The sequence below is a fragment of the Manihot esculenta genome, chromosome 2, assembly GCF_001659605.2.
Source record: "Manihot esculenta cultivar AM560-2 chromosome 2, M.esculenta_v8, whole genome shotgun sequence".
Taxonomy (NCBI): Eukaryota; Viridiplantae; Streptophyta; class Magnoliopsida; order Malpighiales; family Euphorbiaceae; genus Manihot; species Manihot esculenta.
In genome coordinates this window covers 15,878,751-15,898,454 of record NC_035162.2, presented here as the reverse complement: position 1 = coordinate 15,898,454, position 19,704 = coordinate 15,878,751, and the positions used below count along the sequence as shown (strand labels likewise).

The following is a 19,704-nucleotide window of genomic DNA, read 5'->3' as shown; positions in this document are numbered from 1 at the left end:
TCCAAACCAGACAAAACCCTACCATTAATTGCTTTCTCTAAACCCTAATTTTCAAAATCCTGTGTCTATCCATCTCTTCTATTATACCCTTTTAGCCACTCAGCCTTCTCCTTCATCTTCCCGCCTCCTAATCCTCTCCCTCAAATATTCAGACCCTCTATGTAAGGAGAAAGGGCAAAGGAGCTGCTGTGAAATGCTTTTTAGGGATGCAGAAGCTGCTGCAGAAGAACCCTTCAAGCTCCCTCCTTTGTACTTCTGCTACTACTAGTTTTCTCTCTTTGTCTTGTAAAGAGAAACCCAGAAACTGTTTATACTTTAATAGCAATAGAATCCCTTCTCTTTTTCTGACTTTGAAGCCGTATACTTCTCTCTCAATGCCAATTGCCACAGTTGGTGGAGGCGGCGGCTCTTCTCTTGCCGCTTGTGTGGCCAGAAAGGCCATTGTCAGACCCACTCTCCCTTCTCGATTTTCTTCAAATAGTTACAGTGGCTGCCGCTGTGCAAGTGACAATAGAACAATAAAAACTCCTTTGCGGGCTTGGGTTGTGGCCCGGCCCGCATGGAACCACACAGCGGCTGGGGCAGGGCCAGAGGGAAATGTGACTACTGCTGCAGCGGCGGCAGTTGAAGGAGGTAAGGGTTGTGATGGAGGAAACAGTGAGAAAAGAGGAAAAAATGAAAAGACTTCTGAGGAAAAGACGGGAAGGATGAATAGGCGGCAGAGGGGGTCGAGTGAGGTGGTGGGTAACGCTGATTTGTTGACAATTCCAGGTGTGGGGCCGAAGAATTTGAGGAAGCTGGTGGAGAAAGGGTTACGGGGAGTGGCAGAGCTCAAGCAACTGTACAAGGATAAGGTATTTTTACTCTTTATGTATATATATATAAGTCAACACATGTTATGAATGAAAATGGTGTTTGGCATTTTCAGAGAATCTAGCTCTGTTAGTCTAGTTGCAATTAGTCCTCGACATATTGAAAAGTCCAGCGTTTGATGTCAGCAGTGGAAGTTTCATAATATAACTGAGCATGTCTGATTAATTTGATTATGTACATATTTATGAGGATCCTTTTTCACTTTTTTGCAGTTTCTGGGGAAGGCTAATGAGACAATGGTTGAGTATTTACAGAGTTCTGTAGGAATTATCCATAAAAATCATGCTGAGAGCATAACAACTTTCGTCAAAGAAAGTGTGGATGAAGAGTTAAACGATATAAACACAGATGTGAAAGCTGCATTGAAGAAGCGAATCACATTTTGTGTAGAGGGAAATATTAGTGTTGGGAAGACAACATTTCTTCACAGAATAGTTAGTGATACAATTGAGCTTCGTGACCTTGTTGAAGTGGTGCCAGAACCCATTGATAAGTGGCAGAATATTGGTCCTGACCACTTCAATATACTTGATGCATTCTATGCTGAACCACAAAGGTATGCCTATACCTTTCAGAACTATGTGTTTGTCACACGGGTGATGCAAGAGAAAGAGTCATCTGCTGGAGTGAAACCACTCAGGTTGATGGAGAGGAGTGTTTTCAGTGACAGAATGGTGTGTTTCTGTTACTTTGTGGTTCTCTCTATGAATTTTATGTTTCAAAATTAACCAAATAATCATTTTCCAGTTCTTCACAGAATGATTATATATTTGTGCATTTCATTTTAATCTCAAGGGCCAAGGTATACCTGAGTTTTATCATTGGTATGAGTACGGCGAAAGGATTTTGGGATTTTTTGCATATGTTTGAAATTTAATGGTAATCAAATGCGTATTAAAAAACTTACAGTTTTTCATCACTTGGTTGGTCCCATCCGAGAGGAACTGAAACCTGATTAAGAGTTTCAAGACATACATTCTAATCTCATTTTTTTGTTGTAAAGGTCTTTGTACGAGCTGTGCATGAAGCAAAGTGGATGAATGAGATGGAGATCAACATTTATGACTCATGGTTTGATCCCGTTGTCTCAGTTTTGCCTGGGCTTATACCTGATGGTTTTATTTATCTTAGGGCAAGCCCTGATACTTGCCACAAGAGAATGAAGCTACGGAAAAGAGCAGAAGAAGGTGGTGTCAGCCTAGATTATCTCCGTGACTTGCATGAAAAGCATGAGAGCTGGCTTTTCCCTTTCCAAAGTGGTAACCATGGAGTGTTATCTGTCAGTAAGCCACCCCTACAGCTGGATAATGCTTTGCATCCTGAGATAAGAGATCGTGTGTTTTATTTGGAAGGTGACCATATGCATTCAAGTATTCAAAAGGTATCTGTATGTTTGTTTTTCCTTTAAAATTCACATGTACAAAGATGTTGGCTTAATCTCTTTGTTTATGAGCAGGTGCCTGCTTTGGTTCTTGACTGTGAAGCCAACATTGATTTTAGCAGAGACATTGAAGCAAAGGAGCAGTAAGACACTTCTATTCTTAGCATCTTCTATTATAAGAAGAAATTGAAATATTAAAAATTCCTTACTGCTTTGACTTATGTTTGGCACACTGTGGTTGTGTTTCCTGCTATTACATCATGCAACTGATGCTGATTTATTCTGCATTCTTTATCGAACTTCAAACCATTAGTGAAATTCAATTAAAAATTGGAATAATGTCAATGATGGTGGTTATAAATTTGCATTATTCATCTCATCCAGGCATTATCAGGTTTCTGTTTTATGAGATGTTAATAGTTTGCGTAATCAGTGTTGTGCTGTCCAGTGGTTTCTTTCTCTTAACATTCTTTCACAAAAGGTTTACTTGGAAGTAATTTCTCCAGTGTGATATGAATGAGAAAATTTGTTTTACGAATGTTTTGCTAGCATCTATGCCTAGTGCTTATGGAAAATGCAAGCACATACCAACTTGGTTTTGTCTGCATGCATGAACTAGCTGGTTGATTGTAGTGGTTTTATTTTGTGCATCATCTATTATTAACTAGTGCTAAAAGTTGCGTTTATTCAATGATTCTGACAGATTGTTTACCATGGAACTAATTTGTTTAATACTCTTTCATGAAGCTATGCACGCCAAGTTGCGGAGTTCTTTAAATATGTGAAAAACAGGAAAGAAGTTTCACCCTCAAAACCTGGTGAAGGTGGAATGAGCAACCGACAGGTCTTGCTGCCACATGAAGGCGGATTGTTTTTACCAAGCCAAAAGCACTTCCCAGAATCTGCTCTCAGATCTTTAGATTTTAGGCGAACAATGTCATTCATGTCCGGTCAGTGATTGTTTGTCTGGCTGCCTTTTTTCCGACTGCACGATTGCAAAGTGTTATGTTTTGTCTGATAAATCTGCAGGTGTGATGTGTTTAGTTACCCTGTGCATGTAAAAATGTTAACCCCTAGGCTTTAGAGATGTAGAGATGTTGAGACGTTGAATGCTTTGGCAACCTAATGTTTGATAGTTGAAGCTTTATTTCTGCTGAAAATGTTTTTGATGGAAAGGTATAGTAATGAATTTGGAATGCCAACTTTAGTATTTTGGAGGGAATTAAAATCATGCATAATTCTAAAAAATTCATTTAAAATAAGGGGCAGTAGTTAATTTTTTTTTTTTTTTCTTTCGATTCGTTTAATTTGTTAACAAAAATGAAAAAACTACGTAGTGATGTGTGTTAGCTTTATGGTTTAGGATTACATATTCAACTCGACTATAAATCTTGACTCTGTAGTTGCAAGTTGGTTTCAGCCGATTGAAGATTGAATGAGTCAATTATTCATCGATAAAATGCAATCGACTTCTTTGAAGGGATAGATATACTTTGTACGAAGACGAAGAGCATATATAAACATTCCTTCCTCAATATTAAGCCTTTATAATTTAGTGAAATTAATTTCATGATTTTTCAACTATTAAATATTTATCTTTTTGTTTCTTTAAATTGTTAGTAATTTATGAAATAATTTAAATATCTTTATTCTAATTAATGATTGTAATTTTAAATATAATTATTATTAGTGTATGATATTACTGCTTAGAATTATATTTAATATATTTTAGTAATAAGGATAACAAATAATAAAATAGCTTTTTAAATTACATCTTAAACGACAGAGCCAAACTGCTTTTAGATTTAAATACCGTTGAAAAATAATTTAAAAAAGTTGTTTTATAATTTTATATTCATACTTAAAATTTATTAATTTAATTTAAGTTATTTGGTAAATATTTTTTAAATTAATATATTTTGAAAAGTACTTTCAACGGTAATATATGAAACAAATCATAAAATCTTAAATTAAAAGATTAAGATTGAGAGAGAAGGAAGAGAACTAGTCTTAGATTAAAAGATTAAGATTGAGAGAGAAGGAAGAGAACTAGAGAAGGGAGAACGCGAGCGACAGGGAAAAAGGAAAGGTTTTAATACGAGTGAGTAAGCTTGATTTGAATGGTTCACGTCCTTTTTTTTTTTTTTGTCTTTTAATAATGCATAATTACCATTTTGTTACTGTATAAATGTATATACTTTTTTACCATCATTAGGCGGCTTGTGTTCGTACGGATAGGGTCATGACATGGTTGGACCTGTTCCTTTATTTCTCTCATAACGTTAGGTGGGCTGAGTCCTTCTTGAATGAGTTCGAGCTCTGATCAGTTCGGCCTGTTTCAATATGGATTAGATTGCATGCTAAAGAACTAGACTGTGCAGTGGACTCTAATGAATTTTTTAGATTAAGCTTTCATGTAAAGGCTAGACTGAGACTGAATGTCAATGGTCCAATGGTTCTCAAGGAGAATTGTAGGTAAGCGCCCGGACGAGGGTGCTCTTGATTTTCGTCAATATTTTGGTTTTTATTTTAGTTTTATTTAGCTGTTTGGCTTTTTTGGCCTGCTTTCGGATAGGAGTTGGATCCGTACTCGCTCCGGTAATGGCGATTGTGTTTTTATTTGTTTGCTTTGATTCGTTTTTGCAGGTCTTTGTTATTTTTCTGTTAGGGATGCTATTTTGGACTTAAGTACATGGAGGCAGTAGCTCGATTTTGGCTTTCAGGAAAGGTTCTGTTTGGTTTGACATTTGCATTATAGATATGGGTTTGGATTTTGGGCTTCTAAATACTTGGTGGGCTGGGTCTTAGTTTGGTGGTTATTGCTGTGCTGTTTTGATTGAGTCGTCTTTTGGGTTGTAATTTTTCTAAAGTCCTCTTTGTAATTAGCCATTTAGCCATGTTAAATACAAATTATTTGCATTGGTAAAAAAAAAATTGATTAAAAAGAAATCATAAAAGGATAGAATTTTTATTTAAAAACGTATGACATTTTATCAGCTTTGAATATCAAATGGAGTGTCAAAGAATTAACTTATATCACTTAAGTTGTATCATTATTCTTTTTTTTTCAAATAAAAAAGTTCTAGTCTCTCTTTTTAAGTTTTAGGGAGAAAATTCGCTCTTTTATTTCTTGCTCTTTAGGATTATTATTATTAATTTTTAAATTTTTAGATGTCTGCTCTCTGTCTTAGTGAAATATGTGATATATTTGTTAGTTTTCTTTTGCCGTTTATAACATATAAAATATAATCTCTTCGAAAATTAGGACATATATACTAGATTTTTAGAGCACAATTTCAGAAAATTGATCGAGAGTTTAATCTGTCTAGATTAAACTTCATCCATATGCGATTTTTCATGGTTCCAACTTGACACCAACACCTCGAACTTTAGAGTTTTTATGAAAAAAGTGTCCGATCTCTAATTTATTGCATCCATATGAGATCTTAAATGTACGTTTTATGGCAATCTAATACAGTGTATGTAAGGGGAAATATGGTTTTAGCCAGCTAAATATTAATAAGTCAGCTATTCACCATTAATGAGCTATTTGAAAAGCATATTAAAAGTGTATTTGTTATTATGTAAATACAAGATTTTAAATATATATGTTATGACGGAGACATGATCTTAATCGGCTAAATATTAATAAGTCAATTACTCGCTATTAATGAGTCAAGTAAAAAGTCTGCTAAAAGTGCAATCATCCTTTTAAAAAGATATATGACAGATATACGGTATATGATCACAAGTATATGTCCCAATTGAACAAAAACATGGATAATCTTCTTTATCTTCTTAAAAATACCTTAAATTCACATGCAATTTTAACTTCATCAAAAATTTCACTGAGCTCCGTTACTCTTATTTGCTACCCGTATCGCCAAATCCAATTTATTTACTCTTCGAATAGAGCCAACCAAGCCACGTGTTACGATCTTATAATCCTCCGAGTCTCTATGTCACCAGTATTTTTGAGGATGTATTGCTTTAACTATGTATTTCTTGCATATTCTTAGTGGAGAAATCTTTAAAAGCACTTAAGGGAGGTATTAGAGATTGGTTATCTCATAGATGTTTACTGATGGCTTGATCTGTCCAGTCTTTTTTTTCTCCGATTATAATGAATAATTACGTAAAATAAAACATATAAAATAAATATATATTAAAAATTATAAAAAATTAATAAAGTATTATAATTAAATTAATATTTATCTATTTTTTATTAATTAAATATATCAATAATATCTTTATTTTTAATATTTACAAATATATCTTTCAATATAAATAAAAAATTAATGACCGAATAGTTTATCTCTTATTCTATCATAAAATCAATTTTTAATAATATTTATTATAGAAAAAATATTTTTTTTATTATAGTTGCCATATGAAAAAATATTATTAAAATAACATAATTATTTAATATAATATTTACTATAATATTTATTTATTTTTTTATTAATTTATCTAACCTATTAGCTATAGAAACAATATTTTTATTTATTTTTATAAATTTAAATAATCTAACTTATTATCTATAAAAATAATATTTGGTTTATATTTAAATATTTTTAAATTTAAATTATCTAACCTATTACCTATTAAATTTATATTTTTAAAATTAAATTATTTTTTAAATTTAAATAGTTTATGAAACTCATTAATTAATAAAATATTATTCATAAAATAATTTTATTTATAAAAATTTAAAATTAATTTCTCAAAATTTAAATAATTTAACAAATAATTTTAATTATATAAATAAATTAGAAATTAATTACATGAGATAATTATTTTTTAATATTAAAAATAGCATATAAAATTAAATTATGCAATAAATAAATAATTTTAAAAAATATATATATATTAGAGTTGAAATTTTAAAGATCAAAAATAAATTTTTTAAATTGAAAAAAATAAAAAAATGGAATAGACAAAATAAAATAAACAATTAAAATTAAATAAATTAAATAATATTAAATGCAAATAAGAATTTATTTGATAAAAAGATTAAAAAAATTAATTTTATAAAATATAAAATATTTTAATTAAATGGTTTTAAAATAAAAATTAATTAATAAAATTTTAAATATAGAAATTTAATAATAATTTTTTTACTATATATAAATTATCTAAATACTCCTATAAAATTTAAAAATTTTTAAAGATTCATGACCTCTTGTTCATCTCTAAATCCGTCCGTCGCTGTCTTCACTTATTTTTTTTTTGACTTATTATTTTTTTTGACTTTTTTTTTTTGTGACTTTTTTTTTTTCTTCTCCAGATCCGTCGCTGTCTTCACCCATTATTTTTTTTAGTTTGGTGGGTTCTCTTTTATCTTGTACTAGTCTGAGCCTTGTATTATTCCTCACAATTCAATGGATGATTAATTTTTTGCAATAATAAAATAAATAAATAAAACAACGTGTGTCCCTTGCATTGAAAATTGGCAATTGGCAATTGGCAATTGGCGAAAATTCCTTGAACTCTAGCCTTTTGTATTTTGCGGACTTCTGGCCAGTCTAGTCCCATCTCAATTCCCTAGTCAAGATTGGTAGACAATTTATTTTATTTTTATATAATTAAAGCAATTTACTCTTTTTCAATGTCCATTTGATGTTACAAACGTCTTGCTATCGGCCCCTTAGAGATGAGAGGCAATAAAGATTTATATGCAAAAAAAAACTATTGTCTTCCCTACACTCGTATACAGGTGAGCAGTATTCGGTTCAAACTGAAAAAATTGATCGAACTGAATTGATTTAAAAATTTGATTCGATTTTTTATATATTTCGATTCAATTTGGTTTTTAATTTCAAAAATTTCAATTATTTCGGTTCGGTTCGGTTTTGATAAAAAAAAACCGAAAAAATCGAACCGAACCAATTAGTGATAATAATATATTTTTTCAATAATATAGAGAAATTAAATCATATTAAGATTAAAATATTTTAATTAAATTTTAAAATATTAAAAATAAAGTGTAAAAAATAAAAAAAATTATTAAAAATAGAAACCGATCAAATCAAACCGAATCGAATTGAATCAGACCGATTCGGTTCGATTCAATTTCTGACCAAAATTGGTTCGGTTCAGTTTTCATAAACACTAAAATTTTAATTTTCAGTTTATTCGGTTCGATTTGATTTTGAACCGAACCGACCGAATGCTTACCATTACACTCGTATATATGTATTGTATACAATAAGGTAATAGGGTTTGCACATATTAACTCTTTTAATGGAATCTATATACATTAAAATGGATTAAAGAATTTTTCTATTGTTATTGTCATAAAAAATAGAAATATAAATAAATCACATTATTCTATATTTTTAGTATTAATTAGTTATTGGTGTAAATAAATCGAATTGATCTGAATTTTAAAATATTTGAATTTAATTTTGAACTCATTTAAATTTGAACTCGAACTAAATATTAATAAGTTTAAATTTAGCTCGTTCATCGAATGAATTTAAACAAGTCAAGTGTTTATTGAATTTAACTTTTAATAGTTCATAAACATTTTAATTTATTTACGAATTTAATTAGTTTTAGATTAAAATTAAATAATTTTAATTAAATAAATATATATACAAGGTAAATCGTAAATTTGTATAAAAAATAATTTTTTAAATCTTAACTGAATATATTTAAATTTTAAAAGTGTAAAGAGCTAAATTTTAAAAAATTTAAATTTAATTTTTGAAAGTTTATATAAGATACGAACTTAATGTTTTTTATAGTATTAATTTCAATTTTTTTAAAAGTTTGTTTGTGAGCTTATTTATAAATTCAGAAACGAGTTAAATTCATGAGTATTAACGAACTGAATATTGTAAAACTCAAATTTTACTCGTTTATTAAATAAATTTAAAAATTAAATTTCAATTTAATTTATTTAAAAATTAATCGAATCCAATTAAATTTTTATAGAAATCAAACTTTAAATAATTCACGAATAATTTAATTTATTTACATCTGGATGATTTGAAGAAATGATAATGAATAGGGTATTTTTTAGTATCTGACCTGATTGAATCATATTATAATATGTTTAATTAATATATAATTAGGTTTGATTTTTATTTAAGTACCCATTATTTGAATTTATTTATATAAAAAATAATTTAATATAAGATATATATTTTATAATAACATTTATAAATCTTTCAATATATTTTCATTTAAAAATTAGGATTTAGATAGATTTTATAAAATATTATTTTTAAATAAAAATTATTAATAAAAAATATGTTGTATAAATTATTAATTAAAATATATAAAATTAAATAGATTTTAATATTATTGAGTAAAAACTTGTGAGTTTATCTCGTTTTGAGTTGATGAAATACTCATAAATAGATTCGTAAATAATCTCATTAAATTAAATTTAATTTAAATTTTTTAAAATTTAATTTTTTATAATTTAATTATAATTTTAGAGTTTATATATATTCGGATGGTTTAGATTTAATAGCTATTGTTTTTAGGTCAGTGAGCTTACTTATATATATATATATAATTAAAATTTCATTTCAAAAAAAAAAATTAAAATTATTTAATTTTAAATTTATTAATTTTAAATTAAAATTTATTATATTTATAAATAAATTAAATAGTTGATGTACTATTTTAAATTAATTTTGATAAAAGTTTGACTTATCAAAACTTATTTACCCAATTGAATTTATTAATATCGAATTCAAATGAGAAATAAATGAGAAATGAATAAAGATTGAGTTTGACCTTAATTTTGAATTTTAACAAATTAAATTTAATCTTTTTAAAGTTTATTTCGGTACATCCCTAAATATTTCATAAACTAAATTATTATTTTATTCATAAATTTTATCATTATTTATAATTTTATAAATTTGTTATTATTAACTTTATTATTAATGAATAAATGAACTAAAGTGTAAATATATATAGCTAATTTTTAAGATTATTTATTTTGATTTTTAAAATATAGAAGTAATAATAATGTAATATAAAACATAAAAACAATATAAAAATATAATGAATTTTCTTATTTTAATTTTTTATTTGTCAATCATATATAAGATAAAGATATGACTTCAATTATTCAGAAGTTTAATAAGTATTTTCTTTTCTACTGAAAAAAAAAAAAGAATTATTTTTTCTTTTCATAATATGAGAAAAAGACCAGCTAACAGATATATATATTAATATTTTTTTCCATTAAACTATATTTTGTTTTGTACAATTAAAATTTTATCTTATAATTTATAGAGTTTTATTTTTTTAATTACCATGTTAAAATTAAAAAAGTAAAAATACCTAATGAAAATAAATATTTTTAAATGAAAATTTTAAACTTATTAAAGAATTTAAAATGTAAATAACAAATAAATTAAAAACCATAAATAAATTCAGTATTTATATAAAAATAATATTTCACTTAATTTATAAACTAGTTTTCAGTTTATTTAGAATATAAATTACATTAATTAATAAAGAAAGTGAAAAAAAAAAAGAAAAAAAAAAAAAGAGAATTGTATCTAGCATGTCCCTTGTATTAGAAGTTTACATATTTCTGAAGCTTTTCTTATATATTAAAAGAAAACTTGTTACCTTCTTCTTAGAAAAGAAAAAGAAAAGTAATTTCTTTCCCCTGGAAGAAAAGAAAATAGAAGATCTTTGAGGTGCAGGAATTGTCCATTTCCGACAATGAAGTGTTGGTCTCTTTACATTGCTTTCTTGTGCTCCTTCACCATAGCCACTTGTCAGCAAAACCAGACTGATCATCTTGCATTGTTGTCCTTCAAAAACGCAATCACTCAAGATCCCTTCGGCGTTCTGGGTTCTTGGAATGATTCAGTGCACTTCTGCGATTGGTATGGCGTTTCTCTGCATTGAGTCTGAACTCGCAAGGCTTGGTCGGATCACTGTCACCCTACATAGGAAACCTCTCCTTTCTCAGTTACATCAGTTTACAAAACAACAGCTTCCATGGCCAAATCCCACAAGAGCTTGGTCGCCTGCGACGCCTACAATATTTGACTCTGAGTGATAAGGATACGTGTCAAAGAGATTGAGTTTGTTTACAATATTATCTCTACAGCTGTATTTCGTGAGCTACAAGTGTCCTACTATGTATACATCACTTACCATTGTAAACACTATAAATATGTAAACAATACAGAGCAATAAACAAGTTAAAAATTCACACAATTATTTTAGCCTTCATATGGTATCAGAGCCTTTCGGCTCCAAAGCTAAATCTGATTTCTCTTCCTTTTTTTTCTTTAATTAAACATGTCGACTGAAGGTTCTCTTGTTTCTAGTTCTAGCAGCTCTGACACTGCTGGAGATCTTTCTTCTCACTCTGCTGGTGCGATTATTTCCTCATCTTCTTCTACTATGCAAACACCCAATGTTACTCAATTTCTGTCCATCAAATTAACCTCAAATAACTATCTTTTGTGGCATGCTCAGATTATGCCATTACTGCATGGGTATCGATTGGCTTCATATGTTGATGGTACTGGTGCTGCGCCACCAGAATTGCTTCAAAATGGATCTCCTAATCCGGCGTTTACAGATTGGTTTTGCCAGGATCAAGTGGTTCGTAGTTGGATTAATTGCTCTGTGTCTGAGTCTATTCTTCATCAAATAACTCGATGTAAGACTGCTAGAGAAGCATGGGATAAATTAGCTGTCATTTATTCCACTGGGGCTAAAACGCAAGTCCAACAGTTGCGTAAACAATTGAAATATTTAACCAGAGGCTCAGATTCTATTGATGAATATATGCGAAAAGCAAAGTCTTACTTTGATCAATTGTGTGCAGTTGAAGAAGGTTCCATTACTGACGATAATTTAGTTTGTGATGTTCTTCAAGGGTTGGGACCCGAATATCGTCCTTTTACTCGAGCAATTGAAGCTCGCAATCAGAAGATTGGTTTTGACGAATTATATGCGTTATTGTTGAGTGAAGAAACGCAATTGAAGGTTGATTCTTTAATCACAACTGTTGCTGCAACTGTACCTCCTACTGCTCATTTTGCAACTTCAGGGAGAGGTAGTAGGGGCAGAGGCAGGTACTCTAGAGGACGTGGAAGAAGCAACTACTGGCACAATAATTCCTCCACTGGTCGTCACTCCTCCTCAGCATCTCTTACTTGTTTCAACTGTAATGGGACTGGTCATGTATCTAGGCAGTGTCCTTCACCGAAAAACCTTACTCTCCTCATAAATTAGCACCAAAATCATTTTCTTGTGTTTTCCTGGGGTATAGCAAACTTCACAAAGGATATACTTGTCTTGAGGTTTCTTCTGGTCGTATATTCATCTCACGACATGTTTTATTTTTCGAGCAGGTGTTTCCGTTCAAGACGTTAAATGATAATTTGTCTCTCACAAAAGCAGCAGACAGTCCAACCTCTATTCCTCTGCCTCCAGTACCGAATATGTTACACTCCCAAGCTGGAATTCTTGGAAAATCTCCAATAGACGGGACTGTTTTTTGTCCTAATCTGAATTATTCCACTTTACAGCAGCATTTTGATCAAGAAAGGAGTAATACAGCTACTGGTTTTGAGCTTTTGTCCAATTCCGCTCCCCACACTCCAATCCGCAGCGTTTCATTAAACGCAGATCAGACCGAAGTTGGCTCCACTCCAATTGCCTCAAGCCCAGTTGTTCCTCTAAACACAAATCAAGCTGAGTTGATTAGTTTTCGCCGAACCGACTCGCTTCCATCTCCCACAACAACACGCACCGTTTCATTAAATCCTTCTCCCAATCCTTTATCACAGCCAGCTTCTGTTCTTGAATTACAGTCTCATGAACCAGCTCCATTACCAATCAAGACACATACCATGGTCACTCGGAAGCAAACAGGAAACCTTAAACCGCAGCAACCATGGTCTCCACAATCTCATCACGCTTGTGTCCCTGATTTTGTTCCTACATCTTACACTCAAGCTATTAAACAATCAAAGTGGAGAGAAGCTATGATTCAAGAACTTAATGCTCTTATTCAAACGGGTACTTGGGAATTGGTGCCGCGGCAGCAAGCTCAAAACGTTGTAGGATGCAAGTGGGTTTTCAGAATAAAGCAGAGATCAGATGGAAGCATTGAACGCTACAAAGCACGGCTTGTAGCCAAGGGATATCATCAACGGCCCGGAATCGATTATTTTGAAACTTTCTCTCCTGTGGTGAAACCTACTACAATTCGGATTGTTTTATCTCTAGCTGTTTCTAATGATTGGTTGATAAAACAATTGGATGTATCGAATGCATTTCTTCATGGCGATTTGGATAGTGAAGTCTACATGGAACAGCCTCCAGGATTTTGTGATCAAAATAAACCAGATTATGTTTGTCGTCTTAGACGTTCACTTTATGGGCTTCGCCAAGCTCCTCGGCAATGGTACAAACGGCTGAATCAAGCTTTAATCAATCATGGGTTTCGGGTTTCCCCTGCCGATTCTTCGCTGTTTCATTATGTCAAAAATAATGTTACTCTTTTTGCATTAGTTTACGTTGATGACATCATTTTGACAGGCACATGTTCTCACACTTTGAATAACATCATTTTGTCTCTCCAATCTGAGTTTATGTTAAAGGATTTGGGGTCATTAGAGTATTTTCTGGGAATGGAGGCTACCAAGACCACAGATGGGTTGTTGTTAACACAACAAAAATACATTACAGATTTGCTTCAAAAAGCTAACATGTCTGAGTGTCGGGGAATTTCTACACCTGCTGCAACAAAAGGAACTGTCACTTCTTTAGCTAATCAATCATTTTCTGATCCTACCTTATATCGGAGCATAGTTGGGGGACTCCAATATTTGAGCCTAACAAGACCAGAAGTTTGTTACTCAGTTCATAAGGTTTCACAATTTTTACATTCCCCAACCGAAGATAATTGGAGTTCTGTGAAACGTATTTTGCGGTATCTCAAAGAAACGTCTACTCATGGTTTATTGATCACAAAATCCAAATCCACAAATCTAAATATTTATTCTGATGCTGATTGGGCTACTGACACTACAGATAGGAAATCCATCACTGGATATGCTATTTTCATGGGCAACAATCTTGTTTCTTGGAATTCAAAGAAACAACAGACAGTTGCGCGATCCTCCACTGAAGCGGAATATAGAGCTGTTGGTCTTGCAATAACTGAAATGGTTTGGATTCAAGCACTATTACGAGACATCAATTATCACTCACCAACCATTCCAAACTTATGGTGTGATAATATAGGTGCGACTTATCTTTCGGTCAATCCGATGTTTCATGCAAGAACGAAACACTTGGAAGTGGATTTCCATTTTGTTCGTGATAAAGTTCATAACAAAGAAGTTAAAGTCCAGTTCATATGTTCAAAGGATCAATTAGCGGATATTTTAACTAAACCACTTCCCAGAATTCGTCATCAAATGCTCATGCATTCTTTAACAATTCGATCACTCCCACGACTGCTCGAATTGAGGGGGCCTGATAAGGATACGTGTCAAAGAGATTGAGTTTGTTTACAATATTATCTCTACAGCTGTATTTCGTGAGCTACAAGTGTCCTACTATGTATACATCACTTACCATTGTAAACACTATAAATATGTAAACAATACAGAGCAATAAACAAGTTAAAAATTCACACAATTATTTTAGCCTTCATACTGAGCAACAATTCATTTGATGGGAATATACCTACCAACTTGTCTCGTTGCTCTAATCTTTATCTTCTTAATCTCATCAACAATAAGCTTCAGGGTCACATACCTTCGGAGCTTGGTTCTTTATCAAAGCTTGAAGCTCTAGGCTTGTCCAGAAATAATCTCTCAGGTACAATTCCTGCTTCCATTGGGAATCTGTCTTCTCTGATGCAAATCTCTCTGAGAACAACTGGGTTGCAAGGAAAGATTCCGGAGGAGATCTCTCGTCTTCGTAACTTGAGATTTTTAACGGTCGGAGAGAACAATCTCATCGGAGAGGTTCCTTCTGGTATCTTCAACATATCTAGCATGCATACACTTGCAGTGGATTTTAACCAACTTCAAGGCAGTGTCCCTTCTGATATAGGCCTCACTCTTCCAAAGCTGAACTCCCTTCTTCTTGCAGATAACAGGTTTAGTGGACCTGTCCCAAATTCATTGTCAAATGCTTCTGTTCTTGGTCAAGTAGCTCTATTTTCTAATGGTTTTTCTGGGTTATTTCCCAGAAACCTTGGAATGCTGCAGCGCCTTCGAATGATAGACTTCTCTGATAATCAGATACAAGATGACTTGAGTTTCATTGATTCTCTAACTAATTGCTCAAGTTTAACAGTCTTGGATTTAGCTTCAAATCTTTTCCAAGCTACTCTGCCAAATTCCATAGGCAATCTCTCCAGAGGAATGATATACATAGCTCTGTCAAATAATCAATTATATGATGCTATTCCTTTGGGTATTGACAACCTTCTTAATCTGAGATTCCTCCTCTTTGACAGCAATTATCTCACTGGTAATGTACTTATTGATTTTCAGAAACTTAAAAGATTGGAAATGTTCGATTTGAGCAGAAACAAATTCACTGGAATCATTCCATCGTCAATCAGCAATCTCTCTATGCTGAGTTATTTCTACATGGGGTTCAACGATTTCAATGGAAGCATACCTCCAGGTCTAGGCACTTGTAATAACTTGATTGAGTTGGATCTCTCACATAACAGTCTCAGTGGTTCTATACCCAGACAAGTTATTGGCCTTGCCTCCCTTTCAATTTCCCTCAATTTAGCTGGTAATGCACTTACAGGTTCAATTCCATCAGAAGTTGGACTTCTGAAAAATTTAGTCAAGTTGGATTTATCTGACAATAGATTATTTGGTACAATTCCAAACACTATTGGCAACTGTTTGCGTTTGGAGGAGCTTCACCTAGAGGGAAACTCATTTCATGGAGAGATACCTCAGGCTCTAAGTGCTTTACAAGGTTTACAAGGGCTTGATATTTCAAAAAACAAATTTTCAGGAAGAATCCCAGATACTTTAGCTAAGCTTGATGGGTTGAAGCATTTGAATCTATCTTTTAATCAGCTCCAAGGAGAGGTTCCAAAAGATGGGGTGTTTCTAAATGCAAGTGCAGTTTCATTGAAGGGAAACAATGGTCTCTGTGGAGGCATTACTGAATTGAACCTTCCTTCTTGTGTCTTCCCCAAGTCTAAGAAGAAAAGAAACCTCTCCTTTGCTCTAAAAGTAACAATCCCAGTAGCTGTAGCTGCAATATTCTTGGCTCTATTGATGTGCTTCTTCATTTTCTGGAATAGGAAAAGAACGGGTAGAAGAAAGAATATTTCCATTCCATCATTTGACAGCCAATTTCTGAGAGTATCTTACGCAGAACTCCACAAAGCTACAAATGGATTCTCTTCGGACAACATAATTGGTATTGGTAGTTATGGCATTGTCTATAAAGGTGTCCTTGAGCAATCAGGAACAGAAGTGGCGGTGAAAGTTCTAAACCTGCAACAAAGAGGAGCTTCAAACAGTTTCCTGTCAGAATGTTTAGCTCTTGGAAGCATTAGGCACAGAAATCTACTGAAGCTATTGAGTGTTTGCTCTAGCATGGACTTTGAAGGTAATGATTTTAAAGCTTTAATATATGAATTCATGCCTAATGGGAGCTTGGAGAAATGGTTGCATGGAGAAGATGAACAAGAAACGGAACCAAGAAATTTGAAGCTAATACACAGGCTTAATATTGCTATTGATATTGCTTCAGCAATTGAGTATCTTCACTATGGTTGCCCATCAGCAATTATCCATGGTGATCTAAAGCCAAGTAATGTTCTTTTGGATAAGGAGATGGTTGCACACATTGGCGATTTTGGCTTGGCAGAGATTGTCTCAACAATTTCTGGTGAGGCTGTACAGTATCCAAGCAACTCTCTTGCAATCAAGGGATCAATTGGCTATGTTGCTCCTGGTAAGGCATTAATTTATTTCCTTCAACTTGTGTTTACTGCTATTTCTCTCTCGACAAATTTTAGGATACAACCATTGTACATGCAAAGTCTGTCCTTTTGACTCTTGATTATGGTAGGTCATAATCAATTATTAAAGTGTAACTCTTAAAAAAAAGACGGTCTAACTAATTCTCAATAGTTTTTATAACGGTCTCATTATTCTTATCTCAAACCAATTTTCTATATCCTCAATACCCAAAGACTCTCTTAGACCCAGAATCAAACACCTGAAGTATAAAACATTTATAAGAGGGCACAACATCGGATGACCAAGGTACGCTACCCCTATTTCAAACCAATGTGAAAATTTAATGTACAACTGTTACATTGAATAAATTATCTTCTCGATCTCTTTGTATGTATGTATGCATGTATACAGTCTCAGATACTATTTACTGTTGTGTCTATTTGCAGAATGTGGCATGGGTGTAAAGGCTTCTATTGAAAGGGATGTGTACAGTTATGGGATTCTGTTATTGGAAATGTTTACAGGAAAGGGACCTACTGATAATTCGTTTAAAGATGATGTAAATTTGCATTCCTGTGTCCTGAAATTATTACCTGATAGAGTTATGGAAACTGTGGATCCAAGAATTTTATACGAAGAAGAAAGTGGAAGCATCAAGGAGACCTGCTTGATCTCTGTATTGAAAATTGGAGTTGGATGCTCAATGGAACTGCCAGCAGAGAGATTGAAAATGGGAAAAGTTACTAGTGAACTACAAAAGATCAAGGCTATTTATGATCAGGGAAGAATGCAACAACACCAAAGAAGTAGTTTTATTACTTAAAAATAATAAATAAGTATGGAAAAAACTTATTTATATTCGATCTATCATGAATTTCATATAATTTTTATATGAAGAGAATATTATATTCAAGTTTTGAGTTCAGTAAACCAAGTTTAGACAAAAATTATTTGATATTCAGAAAAGAAGTAAGTGCTGAATTTGATTAAATAATATATAATTTTTTAAATAATAGCTGATAAAATTTTACATTTAAGAAAAGAGTTTTTATAGTAATTTAGTCTTTTACAAAATAAATATCACCGTGATGATATTATCATTAAATAAGTTATTAAAACAAGCATCAGACTGCACTTGCTATTATTCTGAAAAAAAGAAAGAGCTTGAATATGTTTCTAATTCGCGGACCAATTTCTTTGTGTAATATTATTGACAGAATTGTAATAAAAGTAATTGCTAATCATTTGAAATTGATTCTGGGTGATGTGATTTCTGAGATCCAAAGTACATTTGTACTATTTCGTTTGATCCTGTAAAGTGCATCATTATTTGCACTATAAAATACCACTAGTTACGGGCTCACTTATTCCTCAAGTGCTTTTCTTCATATAGCACTAGCTAACTTCCCGATGAGTAGGTTAATTAGCTTTAAATCCCCTTAGTTGGTTTGTTGAAGTTGTAAAAAATTAGCTAAGAAAATGTGGGTGTGAAAGATCGAGAGAAAAATGTGACAGCAGCTTGGTAAAGAAAGTTTAGTAGCTCTCAAATAAGACTTTACAAGAGTGTAGGTATTTTACAATTTTCTCAGCGGCTGAAAAATGAGGGTGACTATCCTATTTATAGGCCTAAGAAATTCTAGAAAATTCTATGTACAGTAACTGCCTAGAAGAGTCGGAAAGCTTCCAGAAGAATAAAGTGGGTTATGCTGCTATTAAAATAGACACGAGTAAAGTCTATGATAAAGTTGAATGACTTTTATTAAGTGAGTACTGCTTCGTTTGGGTTTGGGTGAATCTTGGGTGCAATCTATTATGTCTTTCATTACCTCATTTCATTATTGTCTTTTATGATAGCTCTTTTTATAGACATATAGTTCCATCTCGTAGTCTGTATAAGGTGATCCATTATCCCCGTATCTTTTTATCGTAAATGCTGAATATTTGAGTGCTTTGCTATATAACAGGATAAGTCAAGATCTTTTATATAGTGTTCTTTTATATAGTGTTCGAGTGGCTCTTGGGACTTCAATGATAAATCATTTATTTTTTGCAGATGATAGTTATTTTTTTTGTAAAGCCATTGATGTTGAGTTGCATGAGATTAAGGATTGTTCAAATATTTATGAAATGTCTTCTGGGCAAAAGGTTCATTTTAATAAGTCATCAGTATACTTTCCTCCGAATATTTCTATGGCTAATCAAATGTTATTGTCTTCTTTACTTGGTATACCTATTCAATAACAATCATCTAGTTATGTTTTTCTTCTTTTGTTGGCCGTAATAAACAGTAGGTTTTTCAATTTGGGTTAGACAAGGTATGGAAAAGAGTGCAAAGTTAGAACCATCAATTTTCATCTCGCGCAAACAATAAAGTGTTACTTAAATCTATTGCATAAGCGATTCTAATACGGAGCAATTAGTTTTAGATTTTATGGCAAATTTAGATCGAACCTAATTTTTGCTACTGACGTCCGATAGAGACTCACGATA

The 19,704-nt window shown here is 31.9% G+C and overlaps 1 protein-coding gene and 1 pseudogene across 1 annotated transcript; both read left to right on the top strand.

Annotated features, from left to right (window-relative positions):
• LOC110609348 lies at positions 1-3,414 on the top strand. Its single transcript, XM_021748865.2, has 5 exons — positions 1-854; positions 1,086-1,547; positions 1,877-2,254; positions 2,330-2,397; positions 3,002-3,414. The coding sequence occupies exons 1-5, from the start codon at positions 207-209 to the stop codon at positions 3,210-3,212; spliced, it is 1,767 nt and encodes a 588-aa protein (XP_021604557.1). The 5' UTR covers positions 1-206; the 3' UTR covers positions 3,213-3,414.
• A 7,473-nt stretch (positions 3,415-10,887) lies between these two features.
• Positions 10,888-18,127, top strand: LOC110608679 (annotated as a pseudogene).
• Positions 18,128-19,704: the final 1,577 nt, after the last annotated feature.